At 33.7% G+C, this 23,602-nt stretch overlaps 1 protein-coding gene across 1 annotated transcript in view; it reads left to right on the forward strand.

Annotated features, from left to right (window-relative positions):
* The first annotated feature begins 12,422 nt into the window (after positions 1-12,422).
* Positions 12,423-23,602, forward strand: part of LOC111055500 — a 145,582-nt gene continuing 134,402 nt past the window's right edge. The window contains exons 1-4 of the mRNA XM_039439723.1: positions 12,423-12,612; positions 14,429-14,621; positions 15,279-15,333; positions 19,406-19,579. Coding sequence (XP_039295657.1) covers positions 14,429-14,621; positions 15,279-15,333; positions 19,406-19,579 — 422 coding nt within the window. The 5' untranslated portion in view covers positions 12,423-12,612. The remainder of the gene's footprint in view (positions 12,613-14,428; positions 14,622-15,278; positions 15,334-19,405; positions 19,580-23,602) is intronic.

Raw genomic sequence — 23,602 nt, forward strand, 5'->3', positions numbered from 1 at the left:
ACCACAGCTTCTCATATAATAATTGATAATCCAGCATCTTCTCATGGAGATTTCTCACTTTTTATTTAGCTTTGCTCTTCTTTTATACATTGAGTATAATTTCAATGCATAGAGTCATTTCTAGAAATTTCTCCGATCAATCATGAATGAGAATGAATCGATGAAAATGAATATTCAGTTCGATCAAAAATGTAGAAAATCTAAGGGAATGAATATTTTTTAGAATCGAGTAGCATTTGGACAATCTTTGCCCGAGAATCAAAGGTCTGATGTGTATTTGAGAAGATTCGTGGAATGTTTGCGTTTCGTTCTCTGAATAGAATAAATTTATCCTCGGAAATAAGTTAGCCTTGTTGAATACGACCAAGAAGTGAGCAACTGATTGATATTTGGTCTCGATGATATTAAACAGAAAAGATAAGCGAAGTGAGATGGGAAGTGGTGATTTGAATGAAATATGAAACATTCGGATGGATTTACTGTACGACTCAACGAAATGCTCTATTATAAGCGTCAAATTGAGCAAGTCTTCTTCTCATAATCAAACTGTCTGCATTGGTTGAATGGTGAGCTTTCGGGTTATTTGATAAAAATGCTGGCAGTTTAGAGTGAATCTCACTATATCCAACTCGTGACGTGATTCACTTTACGAGGTGGATAAGCTACTTAAATTTTAACATAGGATGTAATAGGAGATGTGTACGATGACAAGTGAGATGCTTGCCACACTAATTTGACTAATGGCCATTACTTTTTATGAATAATATTTAATAACGACGTCACACCAAGCTCAGATGATAAATAACAAAGGAAAACAGCACGACGCTTTAAGAGAATATCTCGCACTTATCTCTCTTTTCAAACGGCCGGCTACCCGATTCATACGATGTAGATAATCCGATAAGAACTACTTTCCCAAATTTAATTCTTTCTCAACTGCTCTGTTGGCTAATAACTTTATATTCTTATGAAATACGAGAAAAACATCATTTGATGAATACAACATGCAAATATTGTTAAAATTACTACATAGAGATGTCAAGAGTCTTACGAGGTATAGATATAATTTCCAGTCACTATACAAATAATAAATTTCTTCATAGAAAAGATCGATGGGCACTAACCACATACAGTTTTCTATGAAATTTAAGAATCCAATCCCGTAACCCAATATTGTTATCAGCAAAAGTATTTTGTCAATTAGATACTATAATCTGAAGCGTAGAACTAGAACTTTTATTGATACAACTGAACAGTATTATTTTTATTTGTGTGTATGAACTGAGATCTATGGACTCAAACTTCAAAAATGACATGAGTCTGTTCCTCAAGAATATGTGATATATTATTGACTACTACTGACTATTGTCTTCAATAGGAAAATAACAGAATAAAGAGTTCTAAAAATTGAAGCCTAATGACTATTTTTTATGTGATCTTGGTATAAAGTTTACAATTTGAATCTTGAAATTTTGACAAATGAACAGAGCTTATTCATACTTCGATTACATGACTTGTCGATGCAATATGTTGGTTCACTGAGAATTATATTACTCGATTGTATTCGAATTAGGAAATAGATGTAGTGTAGACTTCATGAGACATTGTCATTGAGGAAGATATGAGTACCACCTTCAAGAGTATAATCGTTGGGTATTTGAATGAAATATTATTCAACGATAAAGTAAGTTAGTTCGCTGAGAATCACATAACTTTGATGTTTTTAAACGATGGAGTATATACAACATAAGATACTGTCATTGAGTCTGATATAAGTATTTCCTTCAAGAGTAGAATTGTTACAAAAATGTATTTAAAGAAGTTATTCATGAAGGATACACAAACACGAGTATGCGGTATTGAAGCAGTCATGAAAATATTTCATTTAAATGTTGAATTTGAAACGGAATTGATACTGAATGAATAATCTGAATTATCGAAACTTTCAGGAAGTATTCAAGAAGTCTGAACCTTCATAAACAATGTCAACTCGATGAGATTGATTTTTCAATGAATGGCCAAATTATATGATCTGAGCGACGGTGAATTTATCAACGCATGATTGTGTGTGGACTGTGGACACGATTATCCACTCGCCGCTGGCATGAACGGCGTGTGCGGTTGTGCCCATCATCCAATCACCAATCAGCCAACACTTTTACGAGTTTCCACTTGATTAAGCTTTAATTAAGCGAACAAGAGAATAAAATGCGAGTTTTATGTTTATGTATGAGTTGGAATCTGGAGAATTGTGAATTCTAATGATCCATTATTGAGAACATGGAAAATAAAAGCTTGCAAAAGTGTCGTATCTATAACTTCATTAGCAGCGTGCCTACCGTTACCATATAGGCTTCCAACAAACAAGTATTTTTCTGGTACGCTGAGCTTGATTGGGGAGATAAACAGATGCTGCAGCGTTATCATTTCTAGTCTTTAATTATTTGTTCCAATTTATTAGCGAGCTTCCCTGTTCTCTGCTGCGCTTATTAGGGATGGCTGTTGAGGAATGCACAAAAATCTTACTACAGAAAATAATATTAACAATCCCGTATAATAATAATACGACCTATACTAGTAGTTCTGTGAACAGTAGACCTCACGCAGTATTCTCATCCACAAGTACCAGATGTCAACTGTTTTAAATGTTAACAAACTCAGTTCACGTTTGAATTTGTATTTCATATGATATAATGAGTTCATTATATCCAGCTCCGTGATGATCTTTCTATCTGATGAAAATTAATTTTTTAGAATCAAAAATATTATAATTTCTCCAGCATTATTTACTTCATTTGTTTATTTTTATTCACCTATTAAATTCGTTTTTTCGAATGTGAGAATATTGATACTGATGGGCATGCATAATAATACCATGACTGCAAAACAAAAATATTGAAACCAAGGACCTTAAAGCTACGATTAGACCAAATTTATTGAAAAAATGTTAATAACTCAATCCTTTGAAATTATATTAGATTTAATATAACTTATCATACACATGATGAACATATGTGTTTGTCAACTTCCGTTCAATCTAATAGAATCTATAAGGATTAAGTTATAACCATTTTGTTAATAACTTTGGTGTAAACCCAGCTTAAAGATGCATACCTCTTTGATTGAAACTATAGACCTTATACAAATACAGTAATAGACTGGCTTCTCCACACATCTGTGTAATCACTTGTCAGCTGATTTATGATGAATAATTCTATAGTCTGATTTTTACTCTAATATTGGCGTATGAAGGAGGCTCCTTTCTCCTTTTATATTATCCTTGAAATGCAAAATTTCCAAAAAAAACTTTGTATATACGTCAACGCGCAATTTAAAAAGGAACATACCTGTCAAATTTCATGAAAATCTATTACCGCGTTTTCGCCGTAAATGCGTAACATATAAATATATACACATATGAACATTTAAACATTTAAGAGAAATAACAAACCGTCGACTTGAATCTTAGACCTCACTTCGTTCGGTCAATTAATTTATGATAATCAATCACTCATAGTAGGTCATTGTTTCCTCTACTATTTTCATGTTGTATTGCGCAAACTCACAATGTTCAAAACGCATGAATCCTCAACACTGTCATAATAATAATGAAATCTACAGAAAATAAGAGTGATGCATAATTCATAATAAAACATAAATCATGATGCATCTTGAATCATCAACATCATAATGTTAATTCTCTTGACATAATTGTGTGCTAATTATTTCAAAAATCGACCCAGTTCTCCGGGTTTCTCTTCATCAACAAGGTAATTCATTTCCAGGATTCATGGACCATGTGTATTCTTTATTTCGGCGGTAGGACTACCATTGCAACACGATTCCATCTCTCAACTGTGACGTTTTCTTCTTTTTCTTCTTCTCCTTCTTCGTCTATTTTCTTCTTCTTCTTATTCTCTTTCCTCTTCTTCTTCTTCTTCTTCTTCTTCTCTTCTTCTTCTTCTTCTTCTTCTTCTTCTTCTTTTCTTCTTCTTCTTCTTCTTCTTCTTCTTCTTCTTCTTCTTCTTCTTCTTCTTCTTTTCCTTCTTCTTCTTCTTCCTCTTCTTATATTTTCTTCTCCTTCTTCTATGTTAAAATTATTAGCGTTAAATTAGAACAACTACCAATTTTAGAGAAGAGAAACTTGACTCTAGAAAGATTTTAATAAGTTGATTATCATAAAAAAAGTAATTTTAGAATTATAATTCGATTGAAAATGTTGTTCTCCACAACAAAGGTTCAATACATAATTTTGATTAGAAGCATAGTTGAAAAGTTATAAAGCGAAAACACAAACCAACTACCAATTTCAAAAGTAAAAAACTTGTCATTTGGAAGGTTTTCACACATTTATTATCGCAGTTAAAGTTATTTTAAAATACAGATTCAATAGGAAATTGTTTTTCTACAAGAAAGGTCCAATATATAATTTTGATTAGGAGCATAGTTGGAAAGTTATAAGCGAAAACCTAAACAAACTACCAATTTCAAAAGTAGAAAACTTGTAATTTGGATGATTTTCACACACTTATTATCGCAGTAAAAGTAATTTTAAGATATGGATTGAATAGAAAATTTTGTTGTCTACAAGAATGGTTCAATATATAATTGTGATTAGGAGCATAGTTGACAAGTTATAAGCGAAAACCTAAAGCAACTACCAATTTCAAAAGTAGAAAACTTGTCATTTGGAAGATTTTCACACATTTATTATCGTACTAAAAGTTATTTCAAGATATAGATTGAATAGTAAATATAGTTTTCTACAAGAAATGTCAAATACATAACTTTGATTAGAAGCATAGTTGACAAGTTATAAGCGAAAACCTAAAGCAACTACCAATTTCTAAAGTAGAAAACTTGTCATTTGGAAGATTTTTTCACATTTATTATCGTAGTGAGAGTTGTTTAAAGATATAAATTGAATAGGAAATTTTGTTGTCTACAAGAAATGTTGAATACATAATTTCGATTTAAAGCATAGTTGGAAAGTTATAAAGCAAAAACTTATACCAAGGTACCAATTTTAGAAGAGAGAAACATGATATTTTGAGGATTTAGAACATTCGTTACTATAGAAAAACTCATTTTAGGATATAGATTCGATAGGAAATTTTGTTTTCCACAAGAAAGGTCGAATACATAATTTCGATTAGAAGTATAGTTGTGAAGTTATAAGCAAAAAACTAGATCAATTTATTACTTAGTTTGCTGATGTCTGGATTGTCCTGAGATGACTTCTTTCCAAGCTGCCGATGGATAGGATAATATTGAAAAAGGGAGCGCTCGCACCATCTAGCGGAAGAAATGAGAACTACAGTTGTCATAGCTTCTGATTCCTTCAAAATATCAGCCTTATACTTGAGTTTATGGAAAATACACAAGAGACATAACTTGTAGACAATGGAACGGTCTAAAAATTATGGCATGTGACATTCTCTCCCTTCTCAGTATGAATCCGTAATCGAAAAATGCGTTGTTTTAAATATCATATAGCATGAAAATGGAAGTTTAGTTTTAGTTTTTCTAATTTTGTGACCGTATGTCAACATATAAATGAAAATAGTATAGGCCTATGACACAGTTTGTAGACCGTTTCATTGTCTACAATTTGAGTCTCTGGCATATTTTCGGTAAACATGAGTATAAGACCGATATTTGAAGAATACTAAAGCGATGTCAATTGTAGATCTAATTTCGGCCGCTAGATGGTGCGAGCGCTCCCTTTTTCAATTCCAGCCGTCAGCTTTGATAGCAGTCATCTAAAGACGATCCAGACAGCAAGTTAATCAAGTACTTGATCTAGTTATTCACTTATAACGTTATAACTTTTCAACTATGCTTTTAATCGAAATTATGTATTGGACCATTCTTGTAGAAAACAAAATTTCTATTCAATCTATATCTTGAATTAATTTTTACTGCGATAATAAATGTGTGAAAATCTTTAAAATGACAAGTTTTCTACTTTTGAAATTGGTAGTTGGTTTGTGTTTTCGCTTTATAACTTTTCAACTATGCTTCTAATCAAAATTATGTATTGAACCTTTCTTGTAGAAAACAAAATTTACTATTCAATCTATATCTTGAAATAACTTTTACTGCGATAATAAATGTGTGAGAAACTTTCAAATGACAAGTTTTCTACTTTTGAAATTGGTAGTTTGTTTAGGTTTTCGCTTATAACTTTCCAACTATGCTCCTAATCACAATTATATATTGGACCTTTGTTGTGGAGAACAAAATTTCCCGGGAATACATTTGTGAAAATCGTTCAAATATCATGTTTCTCACCTTTAAGATTGGTAGTTGATCTAGTTTTTTGCTAAATACGTCTTCTTCTTCTTCTTCTTCTTCTTCTTCTTCTTCTTCTTCTTCTTCTTCTTCTTCTTCTCCTTCTTCTTCTCCTCCTTCTTCTTCTCCTTCTTCTTCTTCTTCTTCTTCTTCTTCTTCTTCTTCTTCTTCTTCTTCTTCTTCTTCTTCTTCTTCTTCTTCTTCTTCTTCTTCTTCTTCTTCTTCTTCTTCTTCTCTTCTTCTTCTTCTTCTTCTCTTCTTCTTCTTCTTCTTCTTCTTCTTCTTCTTCTTCTTCTTCTTCTTCTTCCGAGACTCATCCTTCAACACACCAATTTAATCGGTTCAGGTATACTTTTATCGTTATACTAAGGCCCGGTTGCACAAAGGCCGGTTAAATTTTAGTCGAGATTAATTTCAAGATAACCATTCAAAGGCCCCCTCTTTAAAAAAAGCCTTCTCTGATTGGTTCTTGTGAAATTAATCACGATTAAAATTAAATCAGCATTTGTGCAATCGGTTCTAAGAATTTTTCTTTAAGCAACGAATAAGTTCGAACTTAAAACAATTCGCTAGTATAAATTGAAATACGGCAACAACAGAAAATAAATTGTTCAAGTGATTAAATGAAACATTGAGAACATAAAGGTAATAGTTTAGTACATTGGAAGAAAAATAGGTCAGAACAATTTCAGCATAAGTTATCTTGATTAGTGATTATAAATAACTCAATGAAGTAACTGACGTGGAAGAAGAGATGTTGAACCATCACTGAAACGAGTAAAATATAATATTGACAGTGTTGCCGTATTCGTTGAAGAAGGAGCAACCCAATGACAACTTCCCTGCTTCTATTTCTTGCATGGATCCTGATCCTAGGAGATGAGTGAGTTTTATTTTAATTTGTTGATAAATTATTATTATCATTTTGATTAGTGCACTGAGTTTGTATGAAATTCAAAGAAGTACTGCGAGTCACAGTATCTGAGATTTAGCTACATCCTATTGACAATAGTTTGTATAGATAACCTACAATTGAATAAAGGTAATTTATTTGAAAATAGAAAAAATTGAGATAATTTAACTCAAGGAGGAAAATGGAACACAAGAACAAGAATAAAGAATGAAAATAGCTAGCCTACACATTCTAGTCATGAGTTATGACTAGAGGAATAAGATGTCGACAAAATCATGAGATCTGATGGATGAGAGCCGATCAACTTTCTGCTGTTTGAAAGGGGTTGAAAATAATATTCGTGTAGTAAATCTGGAAATCGCACTTGAAGAAGCATGAAGTGATATGTAATTTGAAAAATGTACTCACAAGATGACTACCATAATCTCGTCAGAACGCCGAAGTAGTAAATTCACACGTGAGAGCGCAGGTCACAATCGCTGGAGGAAAGCGGAGCTCCAGTAATACATGTGCACTGATCGGAGTCAAGACGGAGACTGACGTGAGCTTGCCGACTGCAGGGCCAAGCGACGCTCACCCCTCCCTGCCCCTCATCAGGCGACCAACCGCTGTGCAGGACACGCCCCCTTGCCCCCACCACCCCTTCACACACATTTCCAAAACCTAGACTCACTATGAAATAGAAGCCGATCTACAATATTACAACGTACCTTACTAGGGATCACTGAAACAATAGAGATTATCCTCCTTCTTACCCAATAATACAATATTATTCAACAACCCTTTCAAAGGAAAACACTCACTTCCGTAATATTGAATATCCTCGATAGAGTATCATCTTGCATAACCGGCGCCAGTGTTGGCTGTCCTTTGTTTTACCAAATACTCAAGTTCGCAAAGATTCAATAATCCTATTCATGAGTGGTTGGTGTGTTATGAGGTTATGAGGCTGGCTCCTCCTGGAGTCTCTTGTCTTCCCTTTCCGAAAACCGTTCTCGAAGTGGCTCCATTCGCACACGTGTGTTTTTTGAGCTGTTTTCTCACTGACAGGTCTCATCCCTTCCACCTGTGGAAGATAATATGATGATAGATTAGAATATTCTTCGGCTTCAGCATAGAGGAAACGAATTGATACATTATAAATATGACTAAAAATAATTATCTCGCTCCTTAGATGATTCAGTCATTGAGTATCACACAACAAAATATATTGTCTTTTGATTCTGTGAGCAGGAATAATAGAAAAGCACTTGCCAATGGGAACCAGAATAATAATAATAATAATAATAATAATAAATTCATTTATTCTTCCAATTTATACATTACACATAATCAGAAATTATGAATAGTACAGTAGATATATAACAATAACAATCTTGCAAATTATAAAAAATAAAGATAATACAAAGATAATAGAAATAATACAATTACACGTTGTACAAATAAATCACAATAATTCATTTACATCAAAAGAAGAATAAATAATTTCAAGTACCCCAAGGACTAAAAGTCCTGTTTGGGGCACCTTCATATTTTTAATTAAGAAAGAAAAAAAACAATGAATTATTTTGCCGAGTCGGAACTTGCATAATATGACAGGGTGAGGAATTTTAGTTTAGAAAATACATGTATATTAAATTTTTATCTACTTTCCCTTCATTTGGAAAGAATAACCAACAATCAATGCACATTCCAGGCAGCTAGCAGACTAATAAATCTCATTTCATAAATTTCTGTCCATAATTATCAACATTTTAGGAAAATTACTCATGTAGCTTGAATAATAATATTATCTTCACACAATTTCCAAGAGAGAGAGAAGACATTCATCCAATGAAACCCGTAAATTCATATCTATTCTACTCTTGAGAATAAACTCTCCACATCATTTTGTATTAGAAGCCAAGCTTTCACTTCATTTTTAAAATGTTTTTCATTATTGATTTGCTTCAATTCTACCGGAAAGTTGTTGAATGTTCGGGGGGCTACATACAAGTAAAATCTTCGGAATATTTCCTTATATGGTCGCGGAGGTATTAGCATGTCCCCTGATCTCAAGTCCTGTCTCCTGCCCCGCTCTATTTCTAAATTTGTTTCTCTTTCTCTTCCAAATCTTAGAATAGTTTTGAAAAAATATAGGTATCTGAGAGGGAGCAAATTCCAGCTTCTAAATATAGCCAAAGACGAATGTATGATAGGTTTTTTATCCATTACTTTGACAATGTTCTTTTGTCCCACTATTAAAGGATTGATAATGGAAAAATAAGTACCTCCCCAAGACACCACTCCATATGACAATCTACTTTCTACAGTGGCATAGTAAATCATTTTTAACACATCATTTGGGCATAAATTTCTAAGAAAATAAAACTTCCCTGTTTAAGGGAGCTAAGCGGGACAGCGGGCTAAAATATCCAGTTTCAAGTGTACACACAATTATTACAACATGATGACTAATTAAAGCCATCCATTCGGTGGACTCATTAAGCCATCTGTCCCGGCTGCCTGATAAAAGTCTTTAGACCATGTCAGAGGCTCTGAAGTTGATCAGTTGCGGCCTGAAATTAAAATGAACTTGAAAACGTTTTTCAAATGAAACTCTGACACCAGCCAGGTCACTCGATATTATTATTTTATAGACATCTTCAAGTACAAAAATAGCCAGCTTCAAAATTAATGCATTTGAAAATGGGTGGAATTAGTCAAAACATGCTGTGCTTCAATAGAATATAAAAAGGGTGCCTGCTTGATTATCTTTATTTAATTTCAAATAATAATTGTAGTAGCTCTATAGAGGGAAAGTATATAAATGTTAGAATGTATGATACCCTTTCACTTTAAAACTCTTTCAAGTGATACTCACATAGGTATTTTTTAAATCTATGAAGTTCCCCAAAACTTCACGTTTCTTAAAATTCCACGTCATGAAAACAAACCTTCCACGTCAAAGTGATCATTGGAATCCCACGTCATAAAATACCAGATCATTTATTTATTTATTTATGAAAAACATGGAAGCATACAGGATTTCTCCCAAAAATTGCTTCCATAACAACACAATTACAATAGTTCATTATACATAGTAAGAGTACAGAAAAGAAGAATATTGAAAAATTACAATGAAAGAAGAGGAAAAATAATAGAAAAAAAAAGAAATGAACAAAAAAGAAACGAATCAGTACTAATCATACCCTTGAGGACTAGTAAAAAAGTCGATTAAAAAAAACATACAACATCAACTCAACAGACAAGAGACACATTAAAACACTCGACAGTCACACTCGCAGAAGTCGCCTACAATCCATACGGAAGCGACTGTAACCGAATGACAGGTCAAGATGATCCGAGAAGCAATTGAAAATGAATGTTGATCTATATATTATGGGAGAGTTCTGATGATTTAAAGTGTTGCAATAAAGTATAAATAATCTAAAACTGGAACGGCGAGGCACTGCAGAAATGTACACATTTTACTGGGAAAGCAAAAATATTGAGCTGATTCTGCCATTGAATACATAAAAACGAACAAAAAAAGCATGAAGCCCTTCATACTTTCTTCAGACTTACACGTCATAGAAACCCCTGAAACTTCACGTCATACAATATTCAACGGCATGTAGCTCTTGAACTTCCACGTCGAAAAAATCCACGTCATGAAAAATTATCATGTCAGATCATAAAATTCTTGTAATCCACGGCTAGTCGTATACTTTCTAAAACGATTTAAATTTCATGTTCCCCGATCGAATCAACCCCAAAATTAAATTGCTATTTTCCCCCTTTTCAAAATAAGTGGTTGAGTTGGACTAGGGTTGAGTTGGACTTTCGCCGATCCAGTTTTAGATTATTTTTTATACCTTATTGCAACACTTTAAATCATCAGAACTCTCCCATATATAGATCATCATTCATTTTCAATTGCTTCTCGGATCATCTCGACTTGTCATTCGCTTACAGTTGCTTCCGTAGGGATTGTAGGCGACTTCTGCGAGTGTGACTGTCGAGTGTTTTAATGTGTCTCTTGTCTGTTGAGTTGATGTTGTATGTTTTTTTTTTGAATCCACTTTCGCACTAGTCCTCGAGGGTATGATTAGTATACTGATTCTGTTTTTTTTTTGTTCATTTATTTTTTTCTATTATTTTTCCTCTTCTTTCATTGTAATTTTTCAATATTCTTCTTTTCTGTACTCTTACTATGTATAATGAACTATTGTAATTGTGTTGTTATGGAAGCAATTTTTGGGAGAAATCCTGTATGCTTCCATGTTTTTCATAAATGAATAAATATTCTATCTTAACAACTAAAGACCAATGGAGTTTCATGACGGTACAAATGTGATTTAATTTATGTTGAAAAACTAGAGAAATAGTAAAACCTTAAAAAAATTATATGATTCTTATTGGAAATAAATATATATTTGTCTAAATATATTTTAGAGCTGTGAATAACAAATAGTGAGTAGGTTTTTGATTTTGTATTCACATTTTTTAAATAAGTGCAATATTTCTAAAGTTTTTAATTTATTGTGATTCATTTAGAGTATGAAATCAACCTTCAAAATTCAAAATTTTAAATCATCATTTCTAGACCGAAAATCAATTGACGAAGCAGTGTGTGACTATATAACCTTATCTTTTGGACAACATTAAAATTTTATCAAAATTTTTGGAGAGAAATAGTACAGGCTTAGCCTAGTTTTTCCTCCAATGTCATAATTGTATTATTATTAATTTATTATACAATAAATAAATAAAATAAACAAAATAAATAAATAAATTTTGTCGAGCTCAAAGTCAAATTTCAAACTGTTCAACTCTCATAACAAGTTCAAAATCGTCAAAAAGGAACAAGTTATTTATGGATCTTATAGGAAATTTCTTCCTCTCCCCAACTATATCCTTAAAATTGGATTTCGTCTGATAGTTCTCTAGTTATTGACGTTTTTCAAAAATATCGAAAAATCTATAAATCTCGAAAACTAAGATCGATATAAGAAAATTTTACTGGACCTTATTTGTTGCAAATTTCTTGAAGAATCTATGGTGTTCAGCTGTTACACTTTTCGTGAGTCACTCTGTATTATACCATAGAGAAAAGATAGCATAAAATACTTGTACTTATATTATCTTTCCTGTATGATAATACTAACCTCATGTTAGTATTATATACTGGAAGCCAGTATAATGCTCACCTCAATGGATTTATCAGTGTATTCTTTTGTTTTCCAAGATGTGCGTACACGTCAATCCCTGAAGATAGAACAGCATATGAAATAGAAATTCATAAACGTTCAAAGATAAGCTACGATGTTGACAAATACGAGATAACGCACGACAAAATAGATGACTACTCCGAATATTTCGTGCAGGAAAGTGCAGATTTTTGGCGCTGCAATGCGATCGCGGTAAGAAATTATGTGATAACTGTATTCAAAATCTGAGTTTTTCTGTGTTCTTAAAGAACTATAATTGGCAAAAAATGATGAAAATGTTCATTGGTACACAGGCTCAGCGGAGGTATAAAAATGGTTTGTTGGAAGGGTTTTGAATTATTATTATTATTGAACGAAAATCCCAATCAAATATGCTGTAAATCACCCCGAAGACTTCTGCTACTGCAAATATTGACAACAGGGTAAACAGCTAGATGGAAATTCGATGAGAGCTACTATTCAAAAACTATTTGTCAGCCCGGGAATCGAACCCAGTACCTCCTAATTGCCGGTCAGGAATGCTTACCCTTACAACAAACTGATAATCTCTGGATAGCAGAATAATTAATTCATCAGCATTTGAATAAAATTGCAATATCTCAGTAATTTCCATATGTAGACTGACTGGCCGCTATGGCTTCGTATAAAATGAGCGCTGCTAAACAGAGATTGTCAGTTTGGTGTAAGGGTAAGCATTCCTGACCGGCAATTAAGAGGTACTAGGTTCGATTCCTGGGCTGACGAATAATTTTTGAATAGTGGCGCTCGTCGAATTTCCATCTAGCTGTTTACCCTGCTATTACTAAAATAATTATTATTATTATTACTAAACAAGAATCCTAATAATTAAATGCTGCAAATCACCCCGAAGACTTCTGCTACTGCAAGTATTGACTACAGGGTAAACAGCTAGATGGAAATTCGATGAGACAAATAATTCCCGGGCTGACAAATAATTTTTGAACAGCAGCACTTATCGAATTTCCATCTAGCTGTTTACCCTGTTGTCAATATTTGCAGTAGCAGAAGTCTTCGGGGTGATTTGCAGCATTTAATTATTAGGATTCATGTTTAGTAATAATAATAATTACAACAGGGTAAACAGCTAGATGGAAATTCGACGAGCGCCACTATTCAAAAATTATTTGTCAGCCCAGGAATCGAACCTAGTACCTCAGCATTTAATTTGGATCTTCGTTTAATAATAATAATTAGATCTTGTTCATTTTTTTAAATTTTTGAATTCATTTATTTGCCAAAAACAGAATACAAATTTGATACAGAAGTTCAACAAGAGTCTGGAAAATTTTCAATAAGAGGACTTCAAAATTACGCCAAAGATACGGTGATATAGGCGCTTTTACGGCGTCTTCGAAGATTTCCCCAGCATTTTTTCTGCGTTTTCTCTGATTCTCCAAGAAATTTGGTTCAGTAGTTCAGCTAGGATATAGATATTGTTTTATTGAGAAGATTTCTCAATTATACTCAAAATTAGCGGTTTTTCCCATTTCTGGATGACCAACCGGGGGTCCAGGAGGTTGAGCCCCCTGGCTAGACTGGGCCAGCGAAGCAAGCCTGCCGGCTAGTTTATCTATAAACTCTGTGAATTCAAATCTATTAATGGTTATGCAGTCACAAAAGCCTCTAACTCAGTGTAAATTTAAAGTATTGTGCTCACTATAACCTTAGTGTCCGGTTTCCCATTAGGGAACTATGGACTATATAAGGTGAGGTGGAACTATACCCTTAGATCTCCCCACCCATTAAGTCATACGCTAATAATGGCTAATAAATAATCTATACAGCTTCCACTCTCCCTGTGAGACACTAAGTGCCGGTTGCACAACAGCCGGTTAAATTTTAACGGTGATTAATTCCACAAGAACCAATCAGAGAAGCCATCTTATCAAAAACGCCTTCTCTGATTGGTTCTCGTGAAATTAATCACCGTTAAGATTCAACCCGGGTCTAATAATTTTAATCTACTCTACCTATTCTGTTTTCACAGATGAACGATCAATCAACAGCAGTGTTCACGAAATTTACCAACGTACTGATCAGCATAAAGGATATTCATGAAATAAAATACGACGAAGGAGTGCAAGTTTATTTAGAAAAATTCGATGTTGATCGTGCGAGAGTGGTTCAAGAAACATGCCGTTTTAATAGCGACGATGGTTCATCAACTCAATTTCTGTGCAGTAAGTTTCGCCAAACTATTCAGATTTCTCTTGTAAGATTCACGCTTTAAAGTTATCATATCTGTTGGTAGGATGAATGAGAACAGAATGCCTAAAATAATATTCAAGGAGAGGCTACATTCCAGAAGGAAAAGAGGAAGACCAAGAATGAGGTGGGAGGATGAAGCGAGAGATGATCTCCAAAAAATGGGATGTAGAAGATGGAAACGAATGACTGAGAACCGAGAAGAATGGAGAGCTGTGGTGGTGGCGGCCAAAGCTCATATTGGCTGTGGTACTAAACAAAAAAAAATGTAAATAACATGAAACATAACCTACTTTTTGGACTGGAGTATTAATTAAAATTCGGGGAAGGAACAGCTTTGGGCTGTGGTTGTTGGTCCTTCCGCAATCATTATTTCTAATGATTTGTTGTTTGTATCTAAACAAAAATAAATAATAACAGAATTGGTTTGCTAACCTTGTTACATAGTTACTATTGTTTTTCGCAGTTTAGATGGGACACAGAAACAATTCATTCATAAATACTTCCCTTTACTACACATTAATTCACAATTGTCGTTGAAATCTTTTTTTTGGAAATCGCATTAAATTTATTGATTATTGATGACAGCAATGATTTATTGATTCGTAATAAAATGTTGAATGTTTTTTCAGAGAACGAAGACGAAAATTGGCAGTATGCGTCCAAACCTGATACAGCCATTCCAAAGTGCGTACATATACTGTATTATTTATTAGAGCGCAGAATTATTTGTGGAATAACACAAAGCTTCTGATATATTTGTTATCGGTACATAGACACATATGCACCATCACAGATTAAACCAAGATTGATCAGCTGTTTATTCAAACCTGGAATGTGAAGCATTAAAATAAATACGACCAAAAATACTTCATGTAATCTTGAATTAGAGTTGAATTTGTATATGATAATTATAATATTATGGCTCTAAAGCCATATCACTCACCCGTTGGGTGATAGAATAGGATGTCTACTGTCCATTTTTACCAAGCTCGGTCAATACATTTGAACATGGTCAAGCTGGATACGGTTTACAGGTGTGCACTGGAATTACCTAATAACTTTTTGTCATAAGGTGCGTACAGACTTATGCGCCCCGAACACGCATATTTCACTCTTCATAAGCTGATGTTTATTTTATCTGTTCTTACTGTTCCTGTACAAATACAGATTTACTGTAATCAGCATAGAATCAGCTGATGAGAAGTAAAATGTGCGTGTTCGTGGCGTATAAGTCTGTATACATCTATAGTGGTCTGGCCAGAGCATTTTTTGAATTGTAGCGCCAATCCCTGACTGCAGTTCTGCCCGTAGCGGGCTTGTGCGCTAGTGTCGATTCGTCCAGCTGTTTGCCTTGCCATTTTTTCTAGCCCGTCATTCTTGTTCAGTCGACCAGTCGTTCTTGTTCGTTTTGTCTCGTCTTGTTGTGAAGACCGAGTTCGTATTTTGTAATGTAATTTCCATAGGAAATTTCTAGTAATTGATTGTTTAAGTGTAGTGTGTGTGGATTATAAATATAACATCGTAAATAGTGTTAAATTGAATTAATTTGCATCAGTTTTGAATTTAAAAAGAATCCAGTTTGAGCTTCGTTCGGAATATAGTACAGTATACGGAGCCTGCAAGTTGAACACGGAAAACCAGCCTGGAAGCGAAAACCTATCTTTTTCCCAGATTTCTTTCCACCCCTGAATCTGACCAAAACACCTAATAAAGGCTTCGAAGGGCAAGTGGACAAAATTGGATTAAATCTGGTGAGTTTTTGCTCTTTTTATTGTTCATTAATGCAGAGTTTAACTGTACCAATAACCTGGCTCAAATTGAAGATTAAATTTTGCTCCTCGTTTCTATTTGATAAATTGAATAGTAAATTACAGTCCACTGGTAGCTCTAGCCTGAGCTTTGTTCAGAACATATAGAAATCATAGTATGTTTCAGGGAACTCGTTGTAAAGTGTTCCTGAATATTGACCATAATCAGCTCTTGACAAAGCTTGGTGAAAATGAACAGTAGACTTCCTATTCTATCACCCAACGATTGTAATATGAACAATAATATAATTATTGTTATAATAAATAAATAAATGTTTATTTCCCAAAAAAACTAAAACTACATCAACTACACAAAATATTAGATAAATTACAATAGTTAGTTACAAAAATTCTTTTAATGTTTCCTCTACTTGTTTAGTTTTTCCTGTGAGGAAATTGACCTACTCCACTATGGCGTAGGTCAATTTCTAGAGTAGGTTTTGTTAGTTTTTTTTGTGCGTATTATTAATTAGTTAGTGTTTAGTAAGTCATTAGGTGGTTAGTTGTTATTTGAAATAATGTTTTCTATGTTCTGTCTTCCTTTGCTCATCAACCAATTGTGTACTATTGTTTTGAACTTTCTAGGATGATTAATCTGTTTAAAGTATGCAGGAAGTAGATTATATAATTTTGGTGCTAAATGATTGAAATGTCTCTGGTATAGTGCCTTCCTTGCAACTCTGGTGATGAGAAGATTCCTGTATGTGGTGTTGTGGTTGTGGTTTCTGGTTTGAAATGTTGTTGGGTTCTTGTGTAATCTGCATAGTATCTCCTTGGAGTAGAGCTGTCTTGGATCCATCACGTCAAACTCATTGAATAGCTGGTCTGATGAATAGCGTGGAGGCTTCTGGTTGAGGACCCTCATGATCAGCTTCTGTACCCTGAGGAGCGGTTCGATGTGCAAGGAGCTTGCACCTCACCATCCCACAATCCCATACAGCATGAGGGACTGTGCTAGAGAGAAGTAGATAACTCTCAGACATCCCTTGTCGACCAGTGTCCTCAGAATCCTGAATCTGCAGATAGTCTTCCTCAGTCTCCCGCATAATTATATAAATAACTTGATGATATTTTAATGCATTTCTATATAAAGTTTCCTGTGAACGGTAGAGGTGTTCCCAAGATAAATCCCAAGAAAAGCTAAATAATATAGTTTGTGTAGAATAAGTTGAGACTTGACCCTCCATCCGAAGGAATTACAAGGTTGCCAAATCGTGTAAAATTGCAACTTTCTCAAATTCCCAATTCAACGTCAAATTGGATGTAGAATATCATCCCCGATACCCTAGTAGTACTAAAAAAGCTTCAGGGTTGAAGGATTAAAATGAAATTCAACTTTCATGATAAAATTGGAAACTTCGCGAAAATTTGTTTTTGTTTTGAATATCACTTCTCTCGGAATCATGGGGCGTCGTAATGCCTAATAATTTTACATCAAATTAACGGTGAGAATGTCTCCTTTCTATTGGTGTCTTGATAATTTTTATCCGACGTATAGTTATTTTTCAATTGATGATTATGTTCGTCAATGTCGAGACATTTTTTAGTACTACTAGGATATTGGGGATGATAATATTATTCTACATCCAATTCTGACGTTGAGTTGGGAATTCGAGAAAGTTGCAATTTTACACGATTTGGCAACCCTGTAATATTTCTTCGGATGGAGGGCCAAGTCTCAACTTATTTTACACAAACTATAATAATACTGAGATTGATGCCCACATAAGTTCTTATACTTGTGCGCGGGTAATGAGTGAGAGGGATGATGATAAGAGATAGCAACTACTTTTTAGGTAGCCGGGACCGATGACTTATCGTCTCCTCCGAAAGACGGGGTGGCCCAGGTCGAAATTCGAACTCGGGTTCTCTAGATTATTAGACCGGCGCGTGATCACTTACTTCAACGAGCCACCCTAAATTCAAATCCCAAGAAATCTAACAAAAATAAATTCAGCGATTTTTTGAGATGCAGTTAGGATAATGAGGAATGAACAATGATTTATTCATTTGGGAAAGAACATTCCCGTTCGAGGAAAGAGCAATGCACATTTATTCCTTCTTTTTTCCTGTAGATAGGATTTCGAAGAACAAATATATCCATAAAACAATTATTATCTCTATATCGAGAAAAAAAGCATTACATTTTTATCACGAGTATGTCATTTTAGCAAATATGCGAAAAAAGCAATTACAAGAATACTCATATCTTCAATAGCATTTATTTGAATTCGCTCAATATTTCAAAAAATACATCGACTTGTATTTTGTGAGATTGTAGGGTTATAGTGGATGTTGAAAAAGTCATCATGTTTGTTCATTTCATTTTTATTCCACCACCTACATAACAAGGATAAGGGGGCACGTCAAGTAAGCGAATGAAAGTCGCTACTTCTGAATCACACTCTTCACTGGAAATTCCTTCAGTGAATAGAGTGGATTGTCTAAAAGGTATTTTTAGAGCTTGCTTAAATGGTTTAGGCTCTTTTATACTTTTTATATCGTAAAATCGTGGCAGGCAATCATGAAAGCGGAGACCCTGTGTATGTGGCTGTCTCTGTGTTTTCAGCAGTCTACTGTATGGGAGGTCGAAATCGTTTTTCCCTCTTGTATTATGTTCATGTATATTGTGTCTACATGGCCTAACCGTTACATACTTTTTTATATATAGAATTGTCTTGTAGATATAGAGGGATACTACTGTAAAGATTCTGTCCCTCCTGAAATAAGGCCTGCAGTGAGCGTCATATGGCAAACAGTTCATAATCCTTATTGATTTATTTTGTAATATCAGTATTTGTTCTATGTATGTGTGCGGTGCGCCTCCCCAGGCTATTATGTCAAAACTGATGTGTGAAGCGAATAATGAATGATAGGCCATCATTGCAGTGCTTTCATCTGCTATTCTCCTTATTCTTCTTCTATCCTAATAATTGTATTTCTTGCAGTTTCGCGGAAAAAATTGTGACAAATAAGCCTATACTAGTGGACACGTCTAACTCATACTATAGAGACAAACCCCTGACCGAAATTAGTCAGAGGGTAATTCATCAGGATGGCATATCAATAAAAATAGGATCATCACCATCATATGACAGTGCAAAACCTTTCAAGAACTATGTGTGAGTACTGTTCCATCTTTTACCAATGAACAATGAATAATCTATAATATAATAAAAGGAAAAATTGGGTTATACAGAAAAAGGAAATTCACAAGTGACGCATCATCACGTCTCAACTACTCAACTGATTAACTTGAAATCTTGCATATTGATTCTTAATTTACCGAGGATGGTTATAGGCCTATTTTAGATTCTTCAAGATTTCAGTAGGTTAAGGTTTCAGTTCATCAAGTTTTCAATTAGACACTTGTGGAGTATGGGTTACCCGCTATAGTGAGGTCCACGTTATAATGGCTGTGTGTGATTTGCAATGGTGTTGCTATCCTTGTCTATCATTCAACAACAAAGCAGATGACGCTATCTCTTTCACGCTTTGTGATGTTGCCACATCGTTCATAAACAATGTAGAAATTCAACTAATTCTCAATCATAGAAATATATTATTACATCTCTAAAAAAATATATTTTCTTGACAAATAAAATATGATTAACTATTTTCAACAATAATTATTAACAGTTAAATTCATCAGATATACCAGTATCAGCTGTTTGGGTGGCAAGGCTGAGATCTGGCAACCCTTTTCTCCTATCTTCTGTGGAGCGGTATTTGATGGCTTCACACATGTAGGGTGAATCTTGTACTGAGTCAATGGTGTAGCGGCTATAAATTTTGTAATTGCGTGCGTGGACGCTGGGTGAACACCAGACTGATTGACTCAATACAAGACTCAATACAATTGTCGGAATCGCGGGAGGCCTAAACGCTCGCTCACCCTTGATTCTTCTAATGACAAATTGTATAATGATGAAATTTTTTATAAGCAGTGTAGCGATCGCTAAACACAGAATACGGATACCTTAAAATTATTACCTGTGAAGAATGAGCATACAAAATCATACAGGTCGAGCAAAAATCCCGATGTAGATAATTTACGGGACTGTGTCTCTAATAAGTTCTGAAGGATTAAAATACGGTATTTGAACCAAATATCGTTCAGAATATACTTCGAGAACAGAGTCTTGTCGGGTTTTAAGCTCTATTGTAGGAATTTATATGATCTATGGCTGCTTCTGCTGTACAATTGGTGTGTTCGCTCCAAAGTCGAGGTAGGTAACAGATAAAAGCTGATATATGAGCAGGTAAGGACAAAGAACAAATATCTCGATCTGACCCCACTCGCTACATCCACTTAGACCTGTTCCAATATCCAGCTCAATTCAATTATTCCAATGATCGTATTCGATCGGTTCTTGATGATATAGAACGTATCAGAAACAATAATTGACAGGCTTAAGAAATAATCGAACTCAGAAAGCGAATTAACAAAACTGAAATATATATAATAAAATATGTAATCATACAGTGCAGATTCAGAATTTGATTCACAGGTTGATAATAATTTAGCATTAATAGAATAGTTAAAAATTTTCTTGTGCTTGCATGATACCATGCGTGATTCAACAGAATTTTACAATTGATAAAATTTAACAGTTTGAAAAAATAGTGAAAAAATGAATTATAGAAATATTTTTTAAAATGTTCGGGGTCGTGGTTCAGGCAGCGGAGGATAGTTAATCAACTACAAATTCTTATAAATTAAATGTGAATAAATTCTAGGCTCTTAAATGCTAAAGCGCTTGTCGGCGTGGCCAATAACTTAACGAAGAAAAATTTATGTTTTTCTGCACTGAAATATTTTCGAAGCGTAGATTGGGGCCCCTTTTAAAACTTATAACTCACGTGAATTTCCTTGGCGGTCGTGGTTTTCTTCTTTAGATCAAAAATCGTTTGATCGGCGGCAATCCAGGCTTCAATTTCAGCACGTGGGGAATTTTAGTTTAAATATCTCCTTCACCGAATTAATTAAGGGATAATTTACTTTAAGCTTTTAAATTTATCGATTGATGAAAACAGAAATTTACAAATAACAAATAAATTGGCCTAAAATATCGGCTCACAAATAGAACATTTAAAAATCGAACAAGAAATTTTTACAAATAGGTCTTTGGTAACTATAAAAAGAGATCTACACGGTAAGGATTTCAAAAGGGAAGTGCTGCTCTTTTCTCTAAGCTTTTAGGCTAGACCTTGCTTCTCAGAATCTCAATGTAATAATTTGCATAAAAATTTGCCATTGGTAGAACGCTTGTGACGTAAACATGACGTCAGTGGCAAGCAGTAGAATACAATTCCTTTAATTACAGTAATAATTTAATTCATGTAATTCTTAAAACTGCTTAATCTTATAGACATAGTTCCTCTCATACAATGTACACGTGCTAGTGTAACTGATAAGGCAGGGTTGATGTCTGATAATAGATTAACATGTGTTGCTTTCAAACGATCACCGTCTTGGTGCTATTTCTATGCACTGTGATTGGTTTAGACCTACCAAAGAGATTTAATTACCATGTGGTTCAGTTGAATTAAATTATTAATAAATTAATATTCTTGTACAATTTTTTATTAGGTTTGAGATTATTATAATTAATTTCTGCCATTTTATCAATAATAGAATTTCATGCTATGACCTATTTAGTTACAATAAGACCTGACGCATAATACAATTTCTTAAATAATAAATAATTTCAACAATAATACATACATTTTATTTTTTATTTTGAAATTCTTGACCCTTTATTGATAGTTTTATAATTTTTAGGAATGATATTTTACCTTGCATGAGAACCGGTATGATATTTGACAATGCTTTGAATCAGTCAGCTGCGTTCGAACTGTTTTAAAAACATCTGATCGATAGTAAACAAAGTGTAACCTCAAAATCAGTGAGCAATTCGTAAATAATTTGTGCTTTATTTGCAAAATAATTATAATTTTATTGAATAATTTTCCTAGAAAAATATTCAGTACAGAACGGTACTCTTATCAAATATACAGTTATTGATAAGTAAGCTTTATCGCTCGGTCGCTAACTATTCCTTTAGCAAATTCTTTCATTTTAAAAGGTAATCACAATTTTTTCTTTCTTTTCATGAGATCTATTTGAAAGATTCATCACACAAAAGCCCCCAGGATATTTTAAATAGGTAATTGGGAGACGAGTCGAAACAATGACTATTTGAAAAATCCGATATTGTGATGAATACACTATTTCATCTCCTTACTTCTACGAAAACTCAACACTTAACACTAAAAACAATATATCGTGCACTTTTGGCTACGAGAAAATAAATAATTGATTGTTCCTTTCATTGGATACAATCGAAATACAATAATTAATGAGGTCTCTTTGGATCCTTCATTAAAACAACTCCACAACTTCCATTCACGGGTGGCTTATGAGCAGACCCATAACTATAACAAATATACAAAATTTCACATATTACTTCTTAAGATTTGAATAGTATTTGCAACAAATATAGACTTTCATCATTTTTTCATAGTTATTACAGGTTTCGACTCTTTATTCTGGCTTTTACATAAATTGGGTGAGAGTGTGATTTTACTTCGGTGACATGACAATCGTCTACCGTTTGACTCGAGCAATTTCTTATCTGCGCTTAGTACGTTGCGTACAAACAGGGTTACACTTGAAATGGCTTTCTTGATTTTTATCAATGTTGGTTACAAATATTAAGTCTTACATTTATCAATTTGAATTACAATTCATGATCTTTTGATGCAACAGTAATAAATTTCACATTTGAAGGTAAGAATTTCATTTTCTTTGGAGTTTTTTAGAGATACATTCATATGACATAGAACATGCGCATTTCGTGCAAATTAACATAAATATATATTTTTGGTTGCGTTTTTTACTTATAATTCCACATTAAATAACAGGTTACATTAATTAACAACGATATTGCTTTGATTCCTATACATTGACTCTATGATTTCACACACATTGGTTGGTGTGACGAAGAAAATTATCGAACAGGCTTTGGTTCTGAGTAGATTTTTCTGTCAATTCTGTATTTCGAGGTTAGATTTACACATTTTTTCAAATAAACTTTGTTTATTTTCTTTCCTCCTATTCACTACTAACTTCATGTTATTTC

The sequence above is a fragment of the Nilaparvata lugens genome, chromosome 13 (assembly GCF_014356525.2).
Source record: "Nilaparvata lugens isolate BPH chromosome 13, ASM1435652v1, whole genome shotgun sequence".
Classification (NCBI taxonomy): domain Eukaryota; kingdom Metazoa; phylum Arthropoda; class Insecta; order Hemiptera; family Delphacidae; genus Nilaparvata; species Nilaparvata lugens.